The 18,993-nt window shown below is 41.6% G+C and overlaps 1 protein-coding gene across 1 annotated transcript in view; it reads left to right on the forward strand.

Moving 5' to 3' along the window:
• Positions 1–18,993, forward strand: part of LOC124777374 (brefeldin A-inhibited guanine nucleotide-exchange protein 3) — a 301,163-nt gene that overhangs the window by 141,285 nt on the left and 140,885 nt on the right. Inside the window, exons 11-12 of the mRNA XM_047252762.1 lie at positions 2,654–2,768; positions 17,150–17,297. Of these exons, the coding sequence (XP_047108718.1) occupies positions 2,654–2,768; positions 17,150–17,297 (263 nt within the window). The remainder of the gene's footprint in view (positions 1–2,653; positions 2,769–17,149; positions 17,298–18,993) is intronic.

Genomic DNA, 18,993 nt, shown 5'->3' on the forward strand with positions numbered 1-18,993 from the left:
ACTTCGAAAAATAATTACCCGGGCACAGTTTGTCAAAAAGATCTTCCGGGCAGGTAAAGGATAAGTTGCAATCACTAATTGTGGATTCACTGTAGCTTTGAAGTCCACACAAAGTCTCAATTTTCCGGAAGGTTTTGGCAAAATTACTAAGGGTGAGGTCCAGAGAGAAGCCTGCACACGTTCAATCACACCTTGTGATTCCAAATCGTGTAATGTTTTTGCGACCTCATCACGCAATGCGTGGGGAACATTGCGCACTCTGAAAAATTTCGGTTGCGCGTTGACTTTCAGTTCCAAATGTGCTTTATAGTTCTTAGCGCAACCTAGGCCCAGAGTAAAAATGTCTGCAAATTCTTCACATAGACGAGAAACACCGGCTGAAGGCACAGTCTGGTTCACTGATAGGACCTGATTGACTATAGACAAGTTAAACACCTGAAATAAATCTAAACCAAACAAGTTCACTGCAGAAGAAGAACGAAGGTCGTAAAAAGACACAAGTTTTGGTTGTCCCTTGTGTGTTGCAAGAAGGCTGCACTGTCCTAACACAGGGATCTTGTGACCTGAATATGTAGTTAGCTTAACATTTGCAGCATGCAACGGAGGTTTGCCCAGCTGTTGGTATGTGTCGTGATTGATTAGTGAAACTGCAGCTCCGGTATCGAGCTGGAATGGGACCACGTTGTCATTAATGTCCAAGTCGACAAAAAGTTTATTGTCCTGCTGACGACAAGAGTGACTGTCTCGTGCAACGTGAACTGACACTGGTACAGAATCACTTGCAACTTGACGGGATTTCCTGCGATGTCGACGCACACTATTTGTGGGATGAACACAGTCACCGTTAGAGAGAGTGGCACTGGGCGGAGTGGATTGAACTACATGAATGTCCATGGGCGAAGGTTCACAAGCCTGAGTATTCTGGGTTCGATTCCAATTCCGGCGCGAAGCAAAGGGCCTGGAATGGTTTTTAGTGTCCGACCGGAGCTTTTCTGGCAAACACTTTGAATATGTCCTTTTTTATTACAGAAAAAGCAAATAGCTTGGCGTGACAGGCAATTCCCACGCAAATGTCTAGTAGCACACCGCGGGCATGATTTTAGCACTGCATTTGCCTGCTTGCGCGGCACACTTAGCGGAGAGCTTGGCGGCAGCTGCGCGGACGGGTGCGAGGGCTGTTTACTGTTCCATGCAGCTCGCCCGGCGGGCCGGTTAAAGCGACACACGGCTGGCGAAGTTTCAAACGATTCCTGAGCAAAGTCAAGTGTGTCTTGCCGATCCAATATGTCCATCACTTGTTGAAGGGAGGGATTGACTAGTTTCAAAATCTGTTCCCTTATACGAACATCAGAAACATTCTGTGCAATTGCATCATGTACCATAGTATCTGAATAAGGGAGTCCACATTCACATTCAAAAGCACAATCCCTAGTAAGGCCTTGCAAGGTTGCAACCCACTCCTGATTAGTTTGACCGGCCGTACGTTTTGTACGAAAGAAGGTATACCTTTTCGCAACTACATTGACTGATTCTTTGAAATATGCATCTAATGCAGACAAAATTTCGTCGTAGGACAGAGTTGCTACGTCGCGTCGGGGAAATAATTTCACTGTCACTCGGTATGTATGCACCCCGACGGATGCTAACAAAAAAGGCTGCCGCTCATTACCTTGAATTCTGTAGGCGGCGAGATGGAATCCAAATTGGCGTGACCACTCTGTCCAGATTTCCAGTGCCGCATCAAAAGGACGAAAAGGTGGTGCAACTGCGTGTTGTGGCTGCGTGAGCGGTGTAGCGGCGGCGGCCGCATCGTTTTGCATTGCACGTTGACCCTGGACGAGCTGTCCAAGGGCATCCAATAACGCCTGCGTCTGCTGATTCTGCAAGCGATAAAATTCGGACAGTACATCTGGAGATTGTGGCGAAGCCATGACACAAGTAAATTAAGGCAAGATCAATTGGTACAAACGCGATCCCATCCTCGTCGCCAACTGTAGTGGCATGGCAAGACAGCCAAGCCACTCGGAGGTAGCCGAAAGGCACGCGTTAAGCTCACGCAGATTGGCGTGAGGTCTGGAACAGTTAATGGGATTAATAGTAGCAAATAAAGTACATAGTTGATGTAATACTTAACTTTAATCCATAATTGGTGAACATTGGTCTGACGGTACAGGCATCACAATATATATAGCAAAGGATTATGGCGCCTTGCTAGGTCGTAGCAAATGACGTAGCTGAAGGCTATGCTAACTATCGTCTCGGCTAATGAGAGCTTATTTGTCAGTGAACCTTTCCTAGCAAAGTCGGCTGTACAACTGGGGCGAGTGCTAGTAAGTCTCTCTAGACCTGCCGTGTGGCGGCACTCGGTCTGCAATCACTGACAGTGGCGACAAGCGGGTCCGACGTATACTAACGGACCGCGGCCGATTTAAAGGCTACCACCCAGCAAGTGTGGTGTCTGGCGGTGACACCACATAATCAACCATAAATATTTAAAAGTATATTTTCCAAAGTACAAAAAATAATTCTAGAGCTGACTAAGCATCACCAAAGAAAATATACATCTTCCTTTAAGTTACCAAAGTCAGATTATTTTACAGCATAATACTACGTTGAAAGAAATTTTGCGGAAAATAATGTCTCATCTTTGTTCTTTGCAGATTGATGAAATGGTTCTCGCAGCAGAGAGGGAAAGAGAACAGCAGGAGGCTCTGCGATTGGAGAAACTTCCAAGGTCATTGCATCATTCTGATATGCCATTTCCCAGGGTAATACAACTTTTTTGATGTACATGTAAAAAGTAAAATGAACTGTAGAGTGGAGTGTGAGTTAACACCTGAGATTGAAGATGTCCTCAACCTGACACGTTGTTTGAATGCCACAGTGCCTTTGTCTTTCTCCAACCTTCTGAACTGGCTTACCCAGCGAGGTGGAGGGAGAGCTAAGGTTTAAAGTGGACTCTGAACGACAGTGAAGTTTGCAATTTTCATGTATGCAAATGATTGCCAGGGGTGGAACAAATGAGATTGATCTCGAAGCATTTGGATTTTTAATATGGCATATAGGCACATTATTTTTCTGTGTTATTTCTTTAACTTATTTTTCAGTTTATTCCTTCTTTGGTCCTTCAATTATTCCTTTTCATTTGTTTCAAAAGAGTTCTCTTTGCACAGTACATTATCTTCTTGTCCTAAAGATTGTTTCCCATCACAAACTTTGCAGCTCATGTGCTATGCAATATCACTGGAGTATATTTTATAAATTTTTATATGTATTTCTTCACTGTAAATTTAGTCTTTATATTTGTTTCTGAGCAGAGGAAGGTGATTTAACAACTTCACAGTAATTCATAGGCAAGAAATACTTGATAAAAGAAGTTGATAGATATAATGTATAAATTACTAATACAAGATGTTTAAAAATGAATGACCTGTTTTAAAACTCCGTATGTATTGATAAAAATGTACTACAAACATGGGATTAATAGCAAAATACAAAATCTTTAAGTTTTGGCTGTGCTGTTACAAGTACTCAGTATGTCCACCAGCAGCAGTACAAACAACATCTAGATGATAGCTAAATTCATTATAAATCTGCTACATGGTGAGTGGCAACTATCCTATTCATAATATTTTTACAGAAGTTATGGTGGCTGTTGTTCTGTTTTTCACTTCTTGTGTGTCATGTGGTAAAGGAGAGATGAACACACTTCCTTCACATATTTCCACAAGAAAATATTGCATGGAGTCTTGTCTGGTGATCTTAGAATGCAGGGAAGTGTCTTGGGGTCCCCTGTACCCTCTCCAGTGGTGGGAATATGATGTACGATGGTGTGCCAGTATGGTGAAGCTTCATTCTATTGGAAAATGAAGTCGTCAGAGTCCTCCTGAAGTTGTGGAAAATGCCAATTCTGGAGCATTTGAAGTGCATTCCAGTCACTGTAGATGCCTCAAAAAAAAGAAGGGGCCTTTGCACCAACATCCTGTCTCTTCTAACTGGTGATACAACTGGTGAATGTTTTTGGGTGCAGGTGGATCAGTGCCAAAAAGCAGATGAAAAGCACACTGGAATGAAATCACTGACTCACTCTTTATAAACTGTAGCACATAAAACACGTTCTGTTGAGCAGATGCCATCATAATTTTGACTGACTGCAAACAGAGAAGACGCATTGAGTGATATCTACCGGTGATTTTCCGAAACTCTAGGCCAAGCCCATTCAAACAACACACATTTCCTTGCTGCTCCGTCCCATGTTTCATAATTATTACCATCCAAAATCAGGTCATTCATTTTAAAACACCCTGTATATCTCTTCCATTGATGGTGGCTGTAGTTCTGCCCTGACTGGTAACATTCTTTAAAAAGAAAAGTGTAAAATTGCACCACTTGTGTACATTGACAACAGGAGACAGGCAGTAGCCACAAAAACTGGTGCACCATCCTATATGTTGGTAAAATTTCAGATAGACTCACAAAAAAGTTAAATTCTCAGAGCTGCAGACCTGTGTTTTACAATAACAACAGCATATGAAACTCTTATTCAGTACTAAAGACAAATTGCAATCTTTGACACAGAATTGTGTGTACAAAACACATGCAAGCACCATGGAAAAGTATGTGTTGGTCAGCAGTCAGAACTGTGGCAATTAGGTTGTTAGAACATGAGAGGGCTGGAGTCTAGGAAAGACAGAATTAAACTTTGCAAAAGATCTTTAACAGAAAACACCCAAACAATGTAGACCGCGAAGTTTTACATGCTGTTAAGAAAATTAGAAAGATGACAGTTCCGGGATGGGGGAACCCTTTATTTTTCGTTTTTAGTTAAATGTGTTTCTACATGACATAAAAATGTAATACTTTCCTCTTCAAACACTCTACATTTCATCATATTTTGTATCTTCTGTACAATTAATGTTTGTGTAATAAGTTGCATGACATGTCACCTGTGTTTGCGGCATACAGTTGTCATCTGTCAGTGGCTCAACTAGCTGAAATACGGTTTGTAACCAAATAAATAATATTTTGCAGAACTTTGAGATTGTGTTTGTCATTTAATACTGTTGTCATGTTCTGCCAAACACTGATGGGAAATTCAGTTATTATTAATAATATATTGCATAAGGAAAAGCATTAATTGGACAGCCTGCATGGTATTTCATGGGATCAATAAATAAATAAATGAGTAAATCCATTAACAGAAGTAAATAAGAAAAGATTGAAAGAAGTCTTATTTTTGACAGCTGCTAACGGATAATATTTAAATAAGCTTAAATTTCTTCTTACTGTGCTCAGTTTTTTCTGTAACTTGTATATAGTTTGGGCCAACTGTCTCACTGTGTGATATTACACTCTTCATTTAATTAATTGGAGGACAGTTGTCAACCTTTTGTGAAAGTGTTGTGGTTTCTTGTAACTGCAATACAGTCGGCTATTGTAGGTTGTCCAAAGTTGGCTGGTGATCATTATTGTGGTATAAAACTCCCAGTTGGAGTCTTAAAACGAAAAATGCAGTTGACAAAACAGCCCATCGATGTAAAGCTGGTACTCTGTACTCAATGGGCACAATATTTCATTTAGTACCTTGTCCCATTATCAGGTACCTTGATGAACCGATCTCCTGTGGCCATGCAAGTGGCTTTTATTCCCTCCTCTTTCCACACAGCTCTAGTTTTTAATGTCTGTACTAAAATCCTATTATTCCATAGCATTTAATTTGGACAAATAGTGCTCTGCAACTGCTGACATGCTAGGCTGAAGTTAATAGGTGTACCACTAGTGTTTATGGAAATAATCTTTCTACTCTGTGTACTCTTTTACCTATACACTGTTTTCCACATTTGTAGAGATTTGGTGTATTTCGGCATTACATGGTACAAGGTCATCCTTTAATCATCTTGCTGAGGTTGGAAGCTATTGTTGATGTTTTTTCATGTTTGTATTATAAATTTGGATTTTTAAGCTCCACTGTCTGAAAAACACAGTATATTTCTTTTTTCTTTGCACCCAAACAAATGTTGACATCTGTTTGTATCTTCTGTGAGCCTTGATTTGTTTCTTGTAAAATTACTGTACTAAATTCTGGGTTGTTTTCCTATCTTAACCTTAAAAACTATAACATGTGTTTTATGTTCTGTTTTGATACATGACTTGCAATTACATTCATTGTGAAACTAGGTTTGTAAATGTCTGCTTGCATTTATATCATTTTATTGTTTACCAGCATGTCATCTGCAAAGCAGGCAGAGGAATGTGCTTAGAGTGTTATTAATTTTGAAACACTTTTGGAAATATTAGTTTTGAATGTCCTGTACTTAGATTTTCATTCTGTTATGCTCTGTTGGAGTGTTTTGTTGTGCAAAGTAAACCACTGGTGAGAGCAGAGTGTCAATGGAAACTCTTTCATTCTTCATAGTAAGCACCATCAAAGAGGAAGTCAGTGATAAAATCTTTGTAAAAACATTTCTGATTTTCAGATCAAATTTCTAACCAATGATTTCCAAAGTTTGTTGTACAGGAACTTCAGTAAAGAGTAAAAGACATCAAAGATCACAAGTATGTCATAATCTTTCTGCATAGAATTCCTTAGGTGTTGTACAAAATCCAGGGAATAATGGATGAGATGTGGGCATTTGTTCATGTAAAGACTGAGCTTACAGGCATTTGGCCAGTAAGTATGTTGGAGCCCTGATTTTTGTTGACTCTGTGGTGTATTGGGACCCTCTGCTTGTGGACTTTAGCAAGTCCAGGAACCCTTTCTGACATGATTAGCTAAATACTGTGTTCTATCGTTTTCTAACTTAAATCAATTATCTAGAAAAAAATTTCCTTGACTGCATGAAATCACTACTGATAGCCCCACCAAACACCATTCCATATCACATCATTCTACACAATTATCTTGGAAATATATAGCCCATTTGTTTATGACCACATTCTTTTCTAGTGCACCTGTAATTGTAAGCCCAATACAGAATTTCATATCATTTTGATCAGTTTTTTTTCTTTGTTTAATTTCTCTCCTTTTGTTTATCTTTTGTTTCCACCTGATTTAGTTCTTACATTTTACTAATTCATACTCATGAACACAGTACTGATTTTCTGAAACCTGAAACTTAATAGTTTGTACTTTTCTATGTATTTTATGCTTCTTGGCAAAAACAACTTTTTCATCATTGCTTCTGATGTATCTATGCTCCTTATTGACAACCACTATATACACATAAATTATATTGGCTGATAATTGCATGATGAATAATGGCAAAGTTAAAGAAACACGAAAACAACTATTAACTGACCACATACAGAAGCCTATCACTGACAACTGAAAGCACACCAACACAGAGCTGGTCTGACTCAAGAACATTTTCATGTGGCAGAGAAGGTGCAAGTGGATGAGACCTCACTGGCTGTGGCCCGACATGTTTGTATGTGCCAACTGGGTCACTGGTTGCAGGCAACAGTGACACACTTGCTTTGCTAGGTGCTGGTGCCAGATACACATTCTGAGGTAGTGAATTGCGCAAGTGGAGTGTCACATTCCACCCTTCTTCCATGGATCTGGTGCCACAGGTGTTGACATGCAAAAAAGAAGGACCATGCCAGCTGGATCATTCCTTGCAGAAGGTTAGCACCAGCAAGAAGGCTGCACAATCCACTGAGGTGGCCCAACATTGATGACAGCAGTGTTGGCAGCAGTGCAACAGCAGGTGCACACTGACAGCTGTGACTTCCATCAGCTCACCAGCATCTGAAGATGCGTTGCCCTTTCAGAAATTGGCCATAAAGCTGTCTGTAACCTGGTAGAGTATACAGGCAGAAGTGGCCCAGATGATGGTGTGCAGGCTGCAGTGACAATTCCACATCTGGGGCCTCTTTGGACCATGTGGTGACAAGAGATGGAGGCAACATGACAGAGGAATGTTTGACCAGTGCTTTGATGAGCAGCTGGTGCCTGGGCAGCTGCCTTCAGACACTGGTTGAGGATCTGGAGCCAGCAGCGGCTCCATCTCAACATTATTGATGCCCACTAGCTCATCCAGGGAAGCAGCCTCCATGGTGTCTGGCCCCAAGGGGGGGTGGGGGGGCAGCTCCTTTCGCAGGTCCCTCCAACAGTATCCACTGCAGCGGGCTGTTGCCCTAATGAGGACATAGTTGATTCTGATGGTGGGAGATGTGACATCCCACCAGCATCCACCTTGAACATTCACAGGCTTCTGAACCGTAGCCTGCACCCATCCCAGACTGACCAAATGTGTGTGCCCAGATTGGATTGCCCACAGCATATTGTGATGTTGTGAAGAGCATAGCCACATTGCAGGCCCTGCAGCAGATGTAGCAGTATCAGGGTTGTTGTCTGTGGAGAACCTCTGTTTGGCTGTGGCTGTTCAGCGGAGTGGTCCTGCAGATGCTTAGGAGCAGAGGCAATTCCGCGTCAGCAGGCAAGTCTGCCAAGCACTTTGCTAATTGCATTCTAATGTACGCACCATACGTTCTGCCTCACCATTTGATTGGAAGTGAAATTATGCAATACCTTTCTGGATGCAGAAATTAGAGAACAATGGGCCATCGTTGGAGATGATAATCCATGGAAATCCTTTGACTGCAGAAATCTGCGCTAGAGTAAGCACAGTAGCGTCTGCCAAGATGGAGCACATGTGCGTGACATATGGTAATTTGACAGTGCATCCACCACTACTCCTCACGTGGAATGACAGAAAAGACTTGCAAAACTGATGTGGATGCAGTCCCATGGCTGACGAGGACTGGGCGACGGAGCAAAAATTTGTGTTGGGCTGCCTGATGCTTGGCACCCTGCTTGCACCAACAGACAAGCTTCTTAATTGCTAAGGCAGTGACTAACCAGTAGACAAAACACCTTGCTAGCATTTTCATGCATGCTATGCACTAGTGGTCACGGTGGAGAAGAGCAAGAATTCGGGACCGTAAGACTGAAGGGATGATAATTCAGACTTCATCTGAATTCATACTAAGGAGGAGTGTTCAATCAACCACCAACAGCCAATTACGAAGAAGGAAAAAATTGCAGAGCAGGCTTGATTTCATAGTGGGCAGCTGTTTGGGCCAAGATTCTGGCACAAATTGGGACACCTGATGGAGCAGTGGATTTTGCCAAGAGGCTTTCTCTATGAATTTTGCTGTGACTGGGAGCAAATCCAGTGCCTGCTGCATGTGATCACTGTTTTGGAAACATATATCTTCTGTTGTCGAATTCTGGCTCAAGACCAATGGTTAAGTGTGACAACACAACTGCATTTGCCTAACGAACAGTGGGACAATAATGAATCTCTTACAGATATGCACTCAAAAATAAACCCACTGCTGAAGCCTTTGTGTGATCCAGTCAGGAAGCCGAGAGTGGGGGGCCAAAAAGCTCCACAAGTGGTTTCTCGTCAGTGATGAGATGGAATTTTGTTTCTATAAAGGAAAATGTGAATTTTGTGGACCGTGTAGATGATTGCCAACATTTCTGTTTCTATTTGTAAATAAGTAAATCTTTGTTGCACATGTTGTTGTCCAGATTCATCAGCTTTCCTGTGAGACAAAACTGCCTCAAGTCCCTACTGGGATGTGTCTGTGGCAAGAACCAACTGTTTGCTCAGGGTAGACACTAGCAAAGACTTGATGAGGGAGAACGCCTTATCGCAATCCACCGACCAAACAAAATTAACATCTTTCTTCCAGAAGATGTTAAAGGGATGAATGACATCTGCTGCACTGGGGATAAATTTTGAATAGTAACTGACTTTTCCCCCCAAAAATGCTTGGAGCTCTTTCAGGTTTCGTGGTTTAGGAAGGTTGGCAGTAGCCGCTAGATGATGCTGCATAAGATGGATGCCATACTTCGAAAGAATGTGGCCTACTTATTGTACTTCAGCCTGAAAAAATTTTGATTGCAGCAGGCTGCATTTAAGGCTGCCTCTTCCAGTTTATTGAAAAGAATCTGAAGGTCTGAAGGTTGTCAAGATGGTCCTGTCATAAAGACCCCTGTGACAATAATGTCATTTAGATAGTTTGCACATGGGGATGTTGCATGTTAATTTTTTCTAAGAATCATTGAAAATTAGTGGGGGCAAACACATGTAACGGTATAATCCAAACAGGGCACTGATAACTGTAATGTGTTTGGAAGCAGAATCCAGATGAAGCTGTAGATATGCATCCACCAAATCAGTTTTTGTAAACATTTGCCACCTCCCAGTCTCATGAGGATTTTGTCAGTCTGTGGAATCATATAAAAATCCACTACCGACCGAGCATCAGTGGTGGATCTGAAATCTCCAAACAAATGAAGCACCCCAGAAGGTTTGCAAATGACAAACAATGGTGTAGCCCGTTGGGTGGAGGCAACCCTTTTAGTGATACCCAAGCCCTGCAACCTGTCGAGTTCCTCCTTCACTGCTGATCTCAAGGTGACAAAATTTAGATATGGCCATCAATTTGAGGGTTGTGTGTCCCTCAAAAGATTTTTCCACCCCCAAACCTGGCAAAAATGTGGGACCAAACTTATGGTAGAGGTTGTCCAGTTCCTGGAATGGAATAGAGTTGGAAACAAGATGTACTGCATCTTGAATTACCCAAAGACCATGAATCCATCGAGACTAAAAGTGTTCTCCAGTGTCTCACTGTATGCTGCCAAAAACATGATCACTCTTGTGACCAGTTGATGCTCAGTGTCGATTGTAAACTCTCTTTGAACAGGAATGGGCTGGTTTCCATAACCAACAAATGACAATTTATTGAGGAGACAGTAGTTGACCCAGATGATTGTATATTTTCAGTTTCATGAGGGGCACAGAGGACCCTGTGTTGACCTGGAAACAGAACATTTGTTGCTGAACCAACAGCGCGATGAAAATCTTGGTGGGGATGTTGAGCTTGTGGCCATGGACTGGCATAACTCTATGCACCTCCATGGACTTCACATCTGTGTCAAAGGCCTGACCATGCGGGAACTGCGACAGACCATGGCCACATGGCCTTTTTTATAGCAAGTGGCACAGATGGCATGCCTATGCAGGCAGCAGCGGTGTGGGAGTTTACACGGAAACAGTCAGGACATGACAAAAAACTTTGGTGGGAAACAGCAACATCTTATTGTGACCACAATGAATTAAGAGGCACAAATTGAAGGCCTCCAGGTATACTGACGATGCTGTGCCAATGAGTGCACTGACAAATGTACATGACATCCTCAAACTGTTCAGACACAATGTGTAACACTTCAAAAGCCTTAGCAATAGCAAAAACCATGTCACCTGTTGGGTCTCCTAGATGCTAAGCCTATGCCTCCCAATAGACCTTTCTGTTCAATGCGGAATGAAGGATGATGCTGTGAATCGGAGAACCAGCATAGCAGTGTCGGCAGTGAGCATGCGCAAATTTACACTTCCTACTTAACGAATGGAGGTTGACTACCCATGCTTGATAAGACCCTGGTTTCTTTTGCCACCGGTGGAAATCCATACAAGAAACCACCACAGGGGGTTTACTTAAGATAATAAGTGCTAAGCATTTCAGAAAATGAAAATGCTAAAGGACCTTTCAATATGGTAAGTTTTTGAAGCAAATCAAAACTACCTGGTGCAATCCACAACAAGAAAGAAGCTTTTTGCAGTGATAGATCCTCTAACTGAAATGCTGCTGCAGACATTGCAGATGTGTTTCCCAGCCTTTCTTTGCTTCATGGAATGGTGAAAACTCTGGGGGAGGGGCAGGTGAGGGATGGGGGAGGGGGGCAGCAGATGGGCATGTAGGCATGTAGGCAGCAGTGGCTGTGAGGCCTGTGCTCCCGGCAAATACATAAATAATTGATGAACCCATCTAACTGCTGCTGTTGTTGCCCAATCTGTTGCTTCTGCTGTTGGAGCAATTAAACCAATGCTAGGCCCATATCACTCATGGAACTGCTATATGTACACTCTTTTTTTTGTCAAACCCTACATGCACAAAAATTAGGTTGGGTGATAACTGCAGAACAAATAATGACAAGGTTACAGAAACATTAACACAACTATTAACTGTCTGAGTACAGAGCCCTGTCACTGACAACTGCATGCATACTGACATGGAGATGGTCTGACTCAAGAACATTTTCCTATGGTGGATGATGATGATGATGATGATGATGATGATGATGATGATATGATATGATGATGATGATGGTGATTTGGGTTGAGGGAACGATCGACATCATGGTCATCAGTGCCCTGACGAAAAGTCAATGTGCAAATCTCATGTATGGTGGAGAAAATCCAAGTGTACAAGGCCCTACTGGTAGTGGCCTCGTGTATTTGTATTTGCTGGCCAGGGCACTGGCTGCGGGCGACAGTGATGTACTTGCTCTGTCCGGCCACCACTGGAATCAAGTACAAACACTGGAGTGGCAGATTGCACGGCCATGCCACCACAGCATCTTTACCCGTTTTGTCTTTCAATTTCTGCAGACAGAGAAATTATTTAAAGAAACACTTTTTAATTTGTGCGTGTCAGCCATATTTGATTTACATAAATATAGACTTTTCAAATTTATACTATTGACAAAAAGCTTTCCTGTCCCCACTTAGATGGCAATACAGATCTGTGTGAGTACAGTGAATGTCATGCTCATCATCTTTGGTAGAAGAAGAGTGTAACACTTGTCAAAGCTTCATGCTATCTCAACACTGCCATCTGACTGGAAACTCAAGGGCTTGCCATCCATGTTTGATTTGTTTACAAGGGGCAGTCAAAAAGTTTCTAGTCCAAGATAGTTACTGGAATGTCTTACACAAATACCACGTTGAGGGTTTGCAAGTCAAATTTCATGGCTCCAGCTTCGTTAGCTTTGCTGCTAGGATGCATTGTATACTTTAGTGTAAGCAAAATGCGGAATATCGAGAGAATCAAGAACTGTGCTGTGATTGGGTACCTTCATTTGAAGGGAATGACACCCAAGGAAACTGCAGAGGACATGTGGAATACACTTAAGATCAGTGCTCCATCTTATGCAACAGCAAAAAACTGAGTGTCCATCTTCAAACATGGAAGAACATGTGTGGAAGATGCGTCAAGGTGCAGAAGGCCTGCCACCATTGCCACTGATGAAACAGTGACTTCAATTCGTGATATGATTTTACAGAATCATCGAACAATGTGCACCACATTAAAATCACATTTGGAATCTCCCATGGGTGTGCTTGTGACATTCTTGTGGATATTTTGGGAATGCAGAAAGTTTCATCTCTGTGGGTTCTGATGAAAGACTTGAATACAGATTAGAGATGGGCGCGTGTGCAGTATTGTGAAGAAATCATCCGCCAATTTGAAGCTGATGAAGATGGCTTTCTTGCAAGGTATGTGACAATGGACAAAACATGGGTTCACCATTTTGATCCTGAGACACAACAATAGTCACAATAATGGAAATGTCCTTCATCCCCTACCCCAAAAAAATTCTGGGTGAAAAAATCAGCCCGTAAGGTGATGGTGTGGTCTTCTGGGGTGCAGAAGGGATAATTATGGTGGATTACTTGCAAAAGGGCAAAACTGTCAATGCGTCATACTACACTCTTGTGCGCTGTTTGAGAGAAAAGATAAAGAAAAAAAGGCGCATAAAATTGGCACGCAAGGTCTTTTTCATCAGGACAATGCATTGGTGCACAAAGCCCTGACAACATTGGAAACTCTGCGTGACTGCGGGGACAAATTGTTACATCATCCACCATATTCCCAAACATAAAAAATGACATCAGAGGATGACGATTTGACAATGATGATCCAGTGATTGATGCTGTGAGTGCTTGGTTGGACTCGAAATTGAAGACCTTTTATTTGAATGGTTTGCAGAAGTTATCTGAGTGTGGGCCTAAATGTAGTATACACAGGTATTATATTGAAAAATAAATTGGTATTATGAAATTTCTGTCATTCTTTATTTATTAGGCATATAATTGCTCCTGTTTGTCTGAAATGTTGTTAACCTTAAGTTTTTACCATAACTTTTAACTAAATTGCATTTTTACTAACAAGGTAAAGCAGACTGCACAAGCCATTTGGGGAATTACAGGATTTCCAGGCAGTAGTGATGTTGCAGTATTATTGTATGTCAAATTTGAAGTAAGCTGTTTAAGCAAGCATGTGGTGCAAAACTAATTCATTCAGACAAGTGGTTACTCCAATCCAATTTAGGTGCAAATACAGGGTGTTTATAAATGAACATCGGAGTTTTAACACTTTATAATATTTATTATATTAAAGTTACAGTTATAGATGATATGTCAAATGAAAGAGCAACTCAAACAGTTTTACCAAGAACCTTATAAATGTTCAATGTGAGCACCATTTGTCACACAGCACACATCAAGTCTATAGCTGAGCTCTTCCCAAACGTTGATAAATGTGTCTTCAGTGATTGTAGCAACAGCTGCTTCAATCCAGTTTCTTAATTCAGGTAGGTCTGCTGGTAGCGGAGGCATGTAGACACGATCCTTGATGAAGGCCCAAAGGAAAAAATGGCATGGCGTTAGGTCGGGTGAACGTGGAGGCCATGCTTAGCAAGCCCTGTCATGGGGCCCCTGTTGACCTATTGAGTGCTTGGGCACAGTGAAGTTCAACCAATTGCGTACTACTTTGCTATGCCAGTGAGGTTATTGGTAAAACTGTTTGAGTTGCTCTTTCATTTGACATATCATTTATAACTATAAGTTTAATGTAATAAATATTATAAAGTGTTAAAACCCCAACATTCATTTATAAACACCCTGTATAAATGCTTCCACCTGTCTTGTACATATCCAGCTGTCATGTTTTGACCTCACAGTTCATAATAACTGTCTTATTGCATTGCATTAAACTGATTTTTTACTCACAGTTGATTGCATCTTCCAGTGAACCATGTTTCCATAGTTTCCTGCCAGGTTTTCATATTGTGTGGATTTCTTCAATGAAGACATCTTTCACTTGGTGTTCTGTCATGTGCAACATAACATTCTCTGCTCTTAGAGGTCTTCTTGTCTTCTTTCTCAGCACAGCTTTTGGTCAGAGAACTGTGGTCTGTGGTCTCCAAACACTGGACCAAAAAGATTCTGTGATGAAATATGAGCAGCTTTTGACATCAACCATTTCAATACACTGAATTCCTCTTCCCTATAGTGATGCTGGAACTATTCACAGATTTTTTATCTCTTCCTTCAACTTATTGTCATTTTTAGAGATTGTGGGTGTTCTCTGGTGGAGTGAGGTGGATTGGGCCCCGTCAAAAATTATTTGAAGGCATTACAATCCCTTCATTTCTCCAATAGTTCAAATGATAAGCTAAAGCCCACGTCTGGCAGTGCTGGAAGGAGGGCCTAGACCCATGGGCCCAGTGTAGAAGTGTCTTACTAGGCAACCATAAGCTGTTATGCTCGGTGTGGCCCAGGCATGTTATGACCTTGTAAAGTAAATATCCCCCACCAGTGGCTGAGCTGCATCACTGCAGATGCTGTAGGCTGACACTGCCCATTCTGTATTAGATGACTGACTGGTAGCGACTGTTGCTAGCAGGTGCGCCAATGGCTTGGTTCCTCGGAGGGCCTCAGTTTGACTCTCAGTCCTTCAGGTCGTAGCTGGACACCTTGCCAGGTGGTCCTTTGAAGATGACACTGGATTGGAATGATCTCATGGCAGAAGCCAACTTAGTGACATACACCAACTTGGTCACTTGCTGATTCGATGGCATGCCTGGCTGGATGGCTGATCTTTATTATGTGCAAAAGTGAGTTTTTCATGGTTTTGCTGCTACAAATGCCACATGTACCATGAGCTGAAGTGTCCCTGATTTCAGTAATTGGATGGGCAATGACTAACAGCCCTCTGCAGGCCCGTGGTGCAATGCTGTGTCATTGTATTGCTGCAAGTGGCCCTCTTTACAGCATTGAGCTCTCTAGCATAGTCCCGTGCTGTTACCCAGTGTAGAACTATATTCCAAGGCGTTTGAAGTCTGTGTTATATAAATTCCATTCTCTAACCGGCATGTGTACTGTATGTACATTTGGTGTCAACAACTCTGTCAGTGTAGTCTTTGTATCACTGATTTACAGGCTGACTTTGCTGTCATTTCAGGCTACACTATAATGCATAAGGCATAGATGATTTCTAGGGATGACCAACTTGAGCCTGGATGCTAGTATTTAAGTCATATTTTCAATGATAACTATTGCACCATTATAGATATGTCAGAGGCTTTTGGTGTAACCAGCAAAGGTTGCAGTTGAAGATGCCAAGAAGACAGAATTTGTATTGTACTGTGGCATGATGTCTACAAAGATAGGATGCTTGCTCCGAAATATGGCTTGAGACTTACTTTCCACGCCATTCTGGAGATTGAGGTCTCACTGTGCCCATTATATATGACATTACATAGATTGTGGCAATATTTACATAGGACAAACAATTCCCAGTGTTGCTGAGCGCTGTGCTGAATACACACATCACAAAGAAAAGGGACTAAATAAGTCAGCCTTGGTACAACATTGTGAATTGAATGGCTGCAAAGTACTGCTGGAAACAATGACAATAATGTTGTATGCTACAATTTACAGGTATTCAGTTACAAAGGTGGCAGCTGAGATTCAAATAATGCACAACAGTTTCAAGACAGATCATGTTACACGCTGGACAGGACATGGGAGTGACTTTGATTACATAGAAAAAAAAAGAACAATTTTCATAGGTTATAGGAAGATGGGAGTGGCAGTTTCAGTGATCGTACAGCCTCCTTGCTGTCTGTGATGCCATGGGGCTGGATCTGTTGCCGGATGCTTGACTGAACTTGCAAACCAAATATAAACTCAATTCACTTATGGAAGGTTCTAGCCTCCACTGCTTCAGAAAAGCTAAGGAGAACACATTGCCATTCTTGGCAGTCTGTAGTTTTAATTCCTGAAGATGACAGAATGCCAGCTGTTGTAAGGTCAAGAATTATAGGTCAGATGACGTGATGTGAAAAGTAAGAGTATTCATCTTTCTAGGATCTTCTAGTAAGTTTCCATTATTACTACAGAGTTTTTATATCTTCATTTAGTAATTTGGCTCAGAAAGTTATTAAAATGTATTACAGTTTGATATGCATTCACAATATGTCTGTTAATTTGATTTTTCTTTTCAGGTTCGTGAGGAATACACTGATGTTGAAAGACATAATGCTCGTCATTTTGCGCAAACATTACAATCATTGCTACCATCGCTTTTGGCACTACGTAGCTCAATTGAAGTAGATGAAGCAATTCAGGATTTCTCTTCAAAATACTGTCAAGGTAAATATTGTTTGCATTTCCTTATAAATTAGTATTTGCTCTTGCCCCTCATGACAATAATTTTGCCGTTATGTGTGGTGGAAATGCCAGGTATCAGCCCTATACAGTTTGAAAGTTTATGGGTTTTCCACACAAAACACACATTTTATATTGGAAAAAGTGTTCATAACAGTGGAATGAAAAACACTCTTGTTAAATGGAAGTGATAGTAGAGGAAGTAATTACAACTGGTTCAGTAGGCAGACCAGATTCAGCTGCACCAATATGAGTGTTTTCCTACAGAGTTACAGGAGTACGCACTGAGGTGACAAAAATTATGGGATACTGCCTAATATTGTGTAGAACCTCATTTTGCCAGATGTAGCACAGCAGCTCAATGTGGCATGGATTCAAAAAGTCCTTGGAAGTCCCTACAGAAATATTGAGACATGCTACCTCTACAGCTGTCCATAAATGCGAAAGTGGTGCTGATGCAGAAGTTTGTGCATGACCTGACCTCTCAGTTATGTCCCATAATGTTCAATGGGATTCATGTTGGGTGATCTGTGTGCCACATCATTAACTCAAATTGTCCAGAATGTTCTTCAAATCAGTCATGAACAGTTGTAGCCTGGTGACATGACATCATTGTTTGGGAACATGAAGTCTGTGAATAGCTGCAAATGGTCGCCACAGAGCTGAACATAACCATTTCCAGGCAATGATTTCTGGGCAATGATTGGTTCAGTTGGACCAGAGGACCCAATAAATTCCATGCAAAACCCGCCCGCACCATTATGGAGCCACTGCCAGCTTGCACAGTGCCTTGTTGACAACTTGGGTTCAAGGCTTCATGGGGTGTGCATCACACTAATAACCTACCATCATCTCTTACCACCTGAAATGACTCTTATCTGACCAGGTCATGGTTTTCCAGTCATGTAGCATCCAACCAATATGGTCACGAGTCCAGGAGAGATGCTACAGGTAATGTCAACCTGTTAGCAAAGGCACTCGTGTCAGTCATCAGCTGCCATAACCCATTACTGCCAAATTTTACCACACTTTTCTAATGGATACATTTATCATACATCCCACATTGATTTCTGTGGTTATTTCATGCAGTGTTGCTTGTCTCTTAGCACTGATAACTCTACGCAAACATGCTGCCCTCAGTCATTAAGAGAAGGCTGTTGGCTACTGTGTTGTCGTGGTGAGAGTAATGTCTGAAATTTGGTATTCTCGGGACACTCTTGACACTGTGGATCTCAGAATATCGAATTTCCTAATGATTTACAAAATAGAATGTCCCATGCATCTAGCTCCAACTCCCATTCTGCGTTCAAAGTCTCTTAATTCCTGTTGTGCAGCCATAATCTTGTCAGAAACTGTTTCACATGTGTCACTTGAGCACAAATGAGTGCTCTGCTAATGCACTGGCCTTTTATGCCTCGTGTACATGATACTACTGCCATCTTTGTATGTGCATGTTGCTATCCAATGACTTTTGTCATCTCAGTTATACAGGAGAAGGTTTTATTCTGAGTAAGAAAATAGTTGACAAATTTTGCTAACAGTGGTTTATCATATCCTTTGCAGCAAAAATGATGTTACAAGCAAATCAAATAGATGTCATTCCTCATAAATAATTCATTCATTCACACACAGTGTTCCATAACTCTTTATCTCAAAGTAATGTATTCAGAGGTGGAAGGAG

Source organism: Schistocerca piceifrons, chromosome 2 (genome assembly GCF_021461385.2).
Source record: "Schistocerca piceifrons isolate TAMUIC-IGC-003096 chromosome 2, iqSchPice1.1, whole genome shotgun sequence".
Taxonomy (NCBI): Eukaryota; Metazoa; Arthropoda; class Insecta; order Orthoptera; family Acrididae; genus Schistocerca; species Schistocerca piceifrons.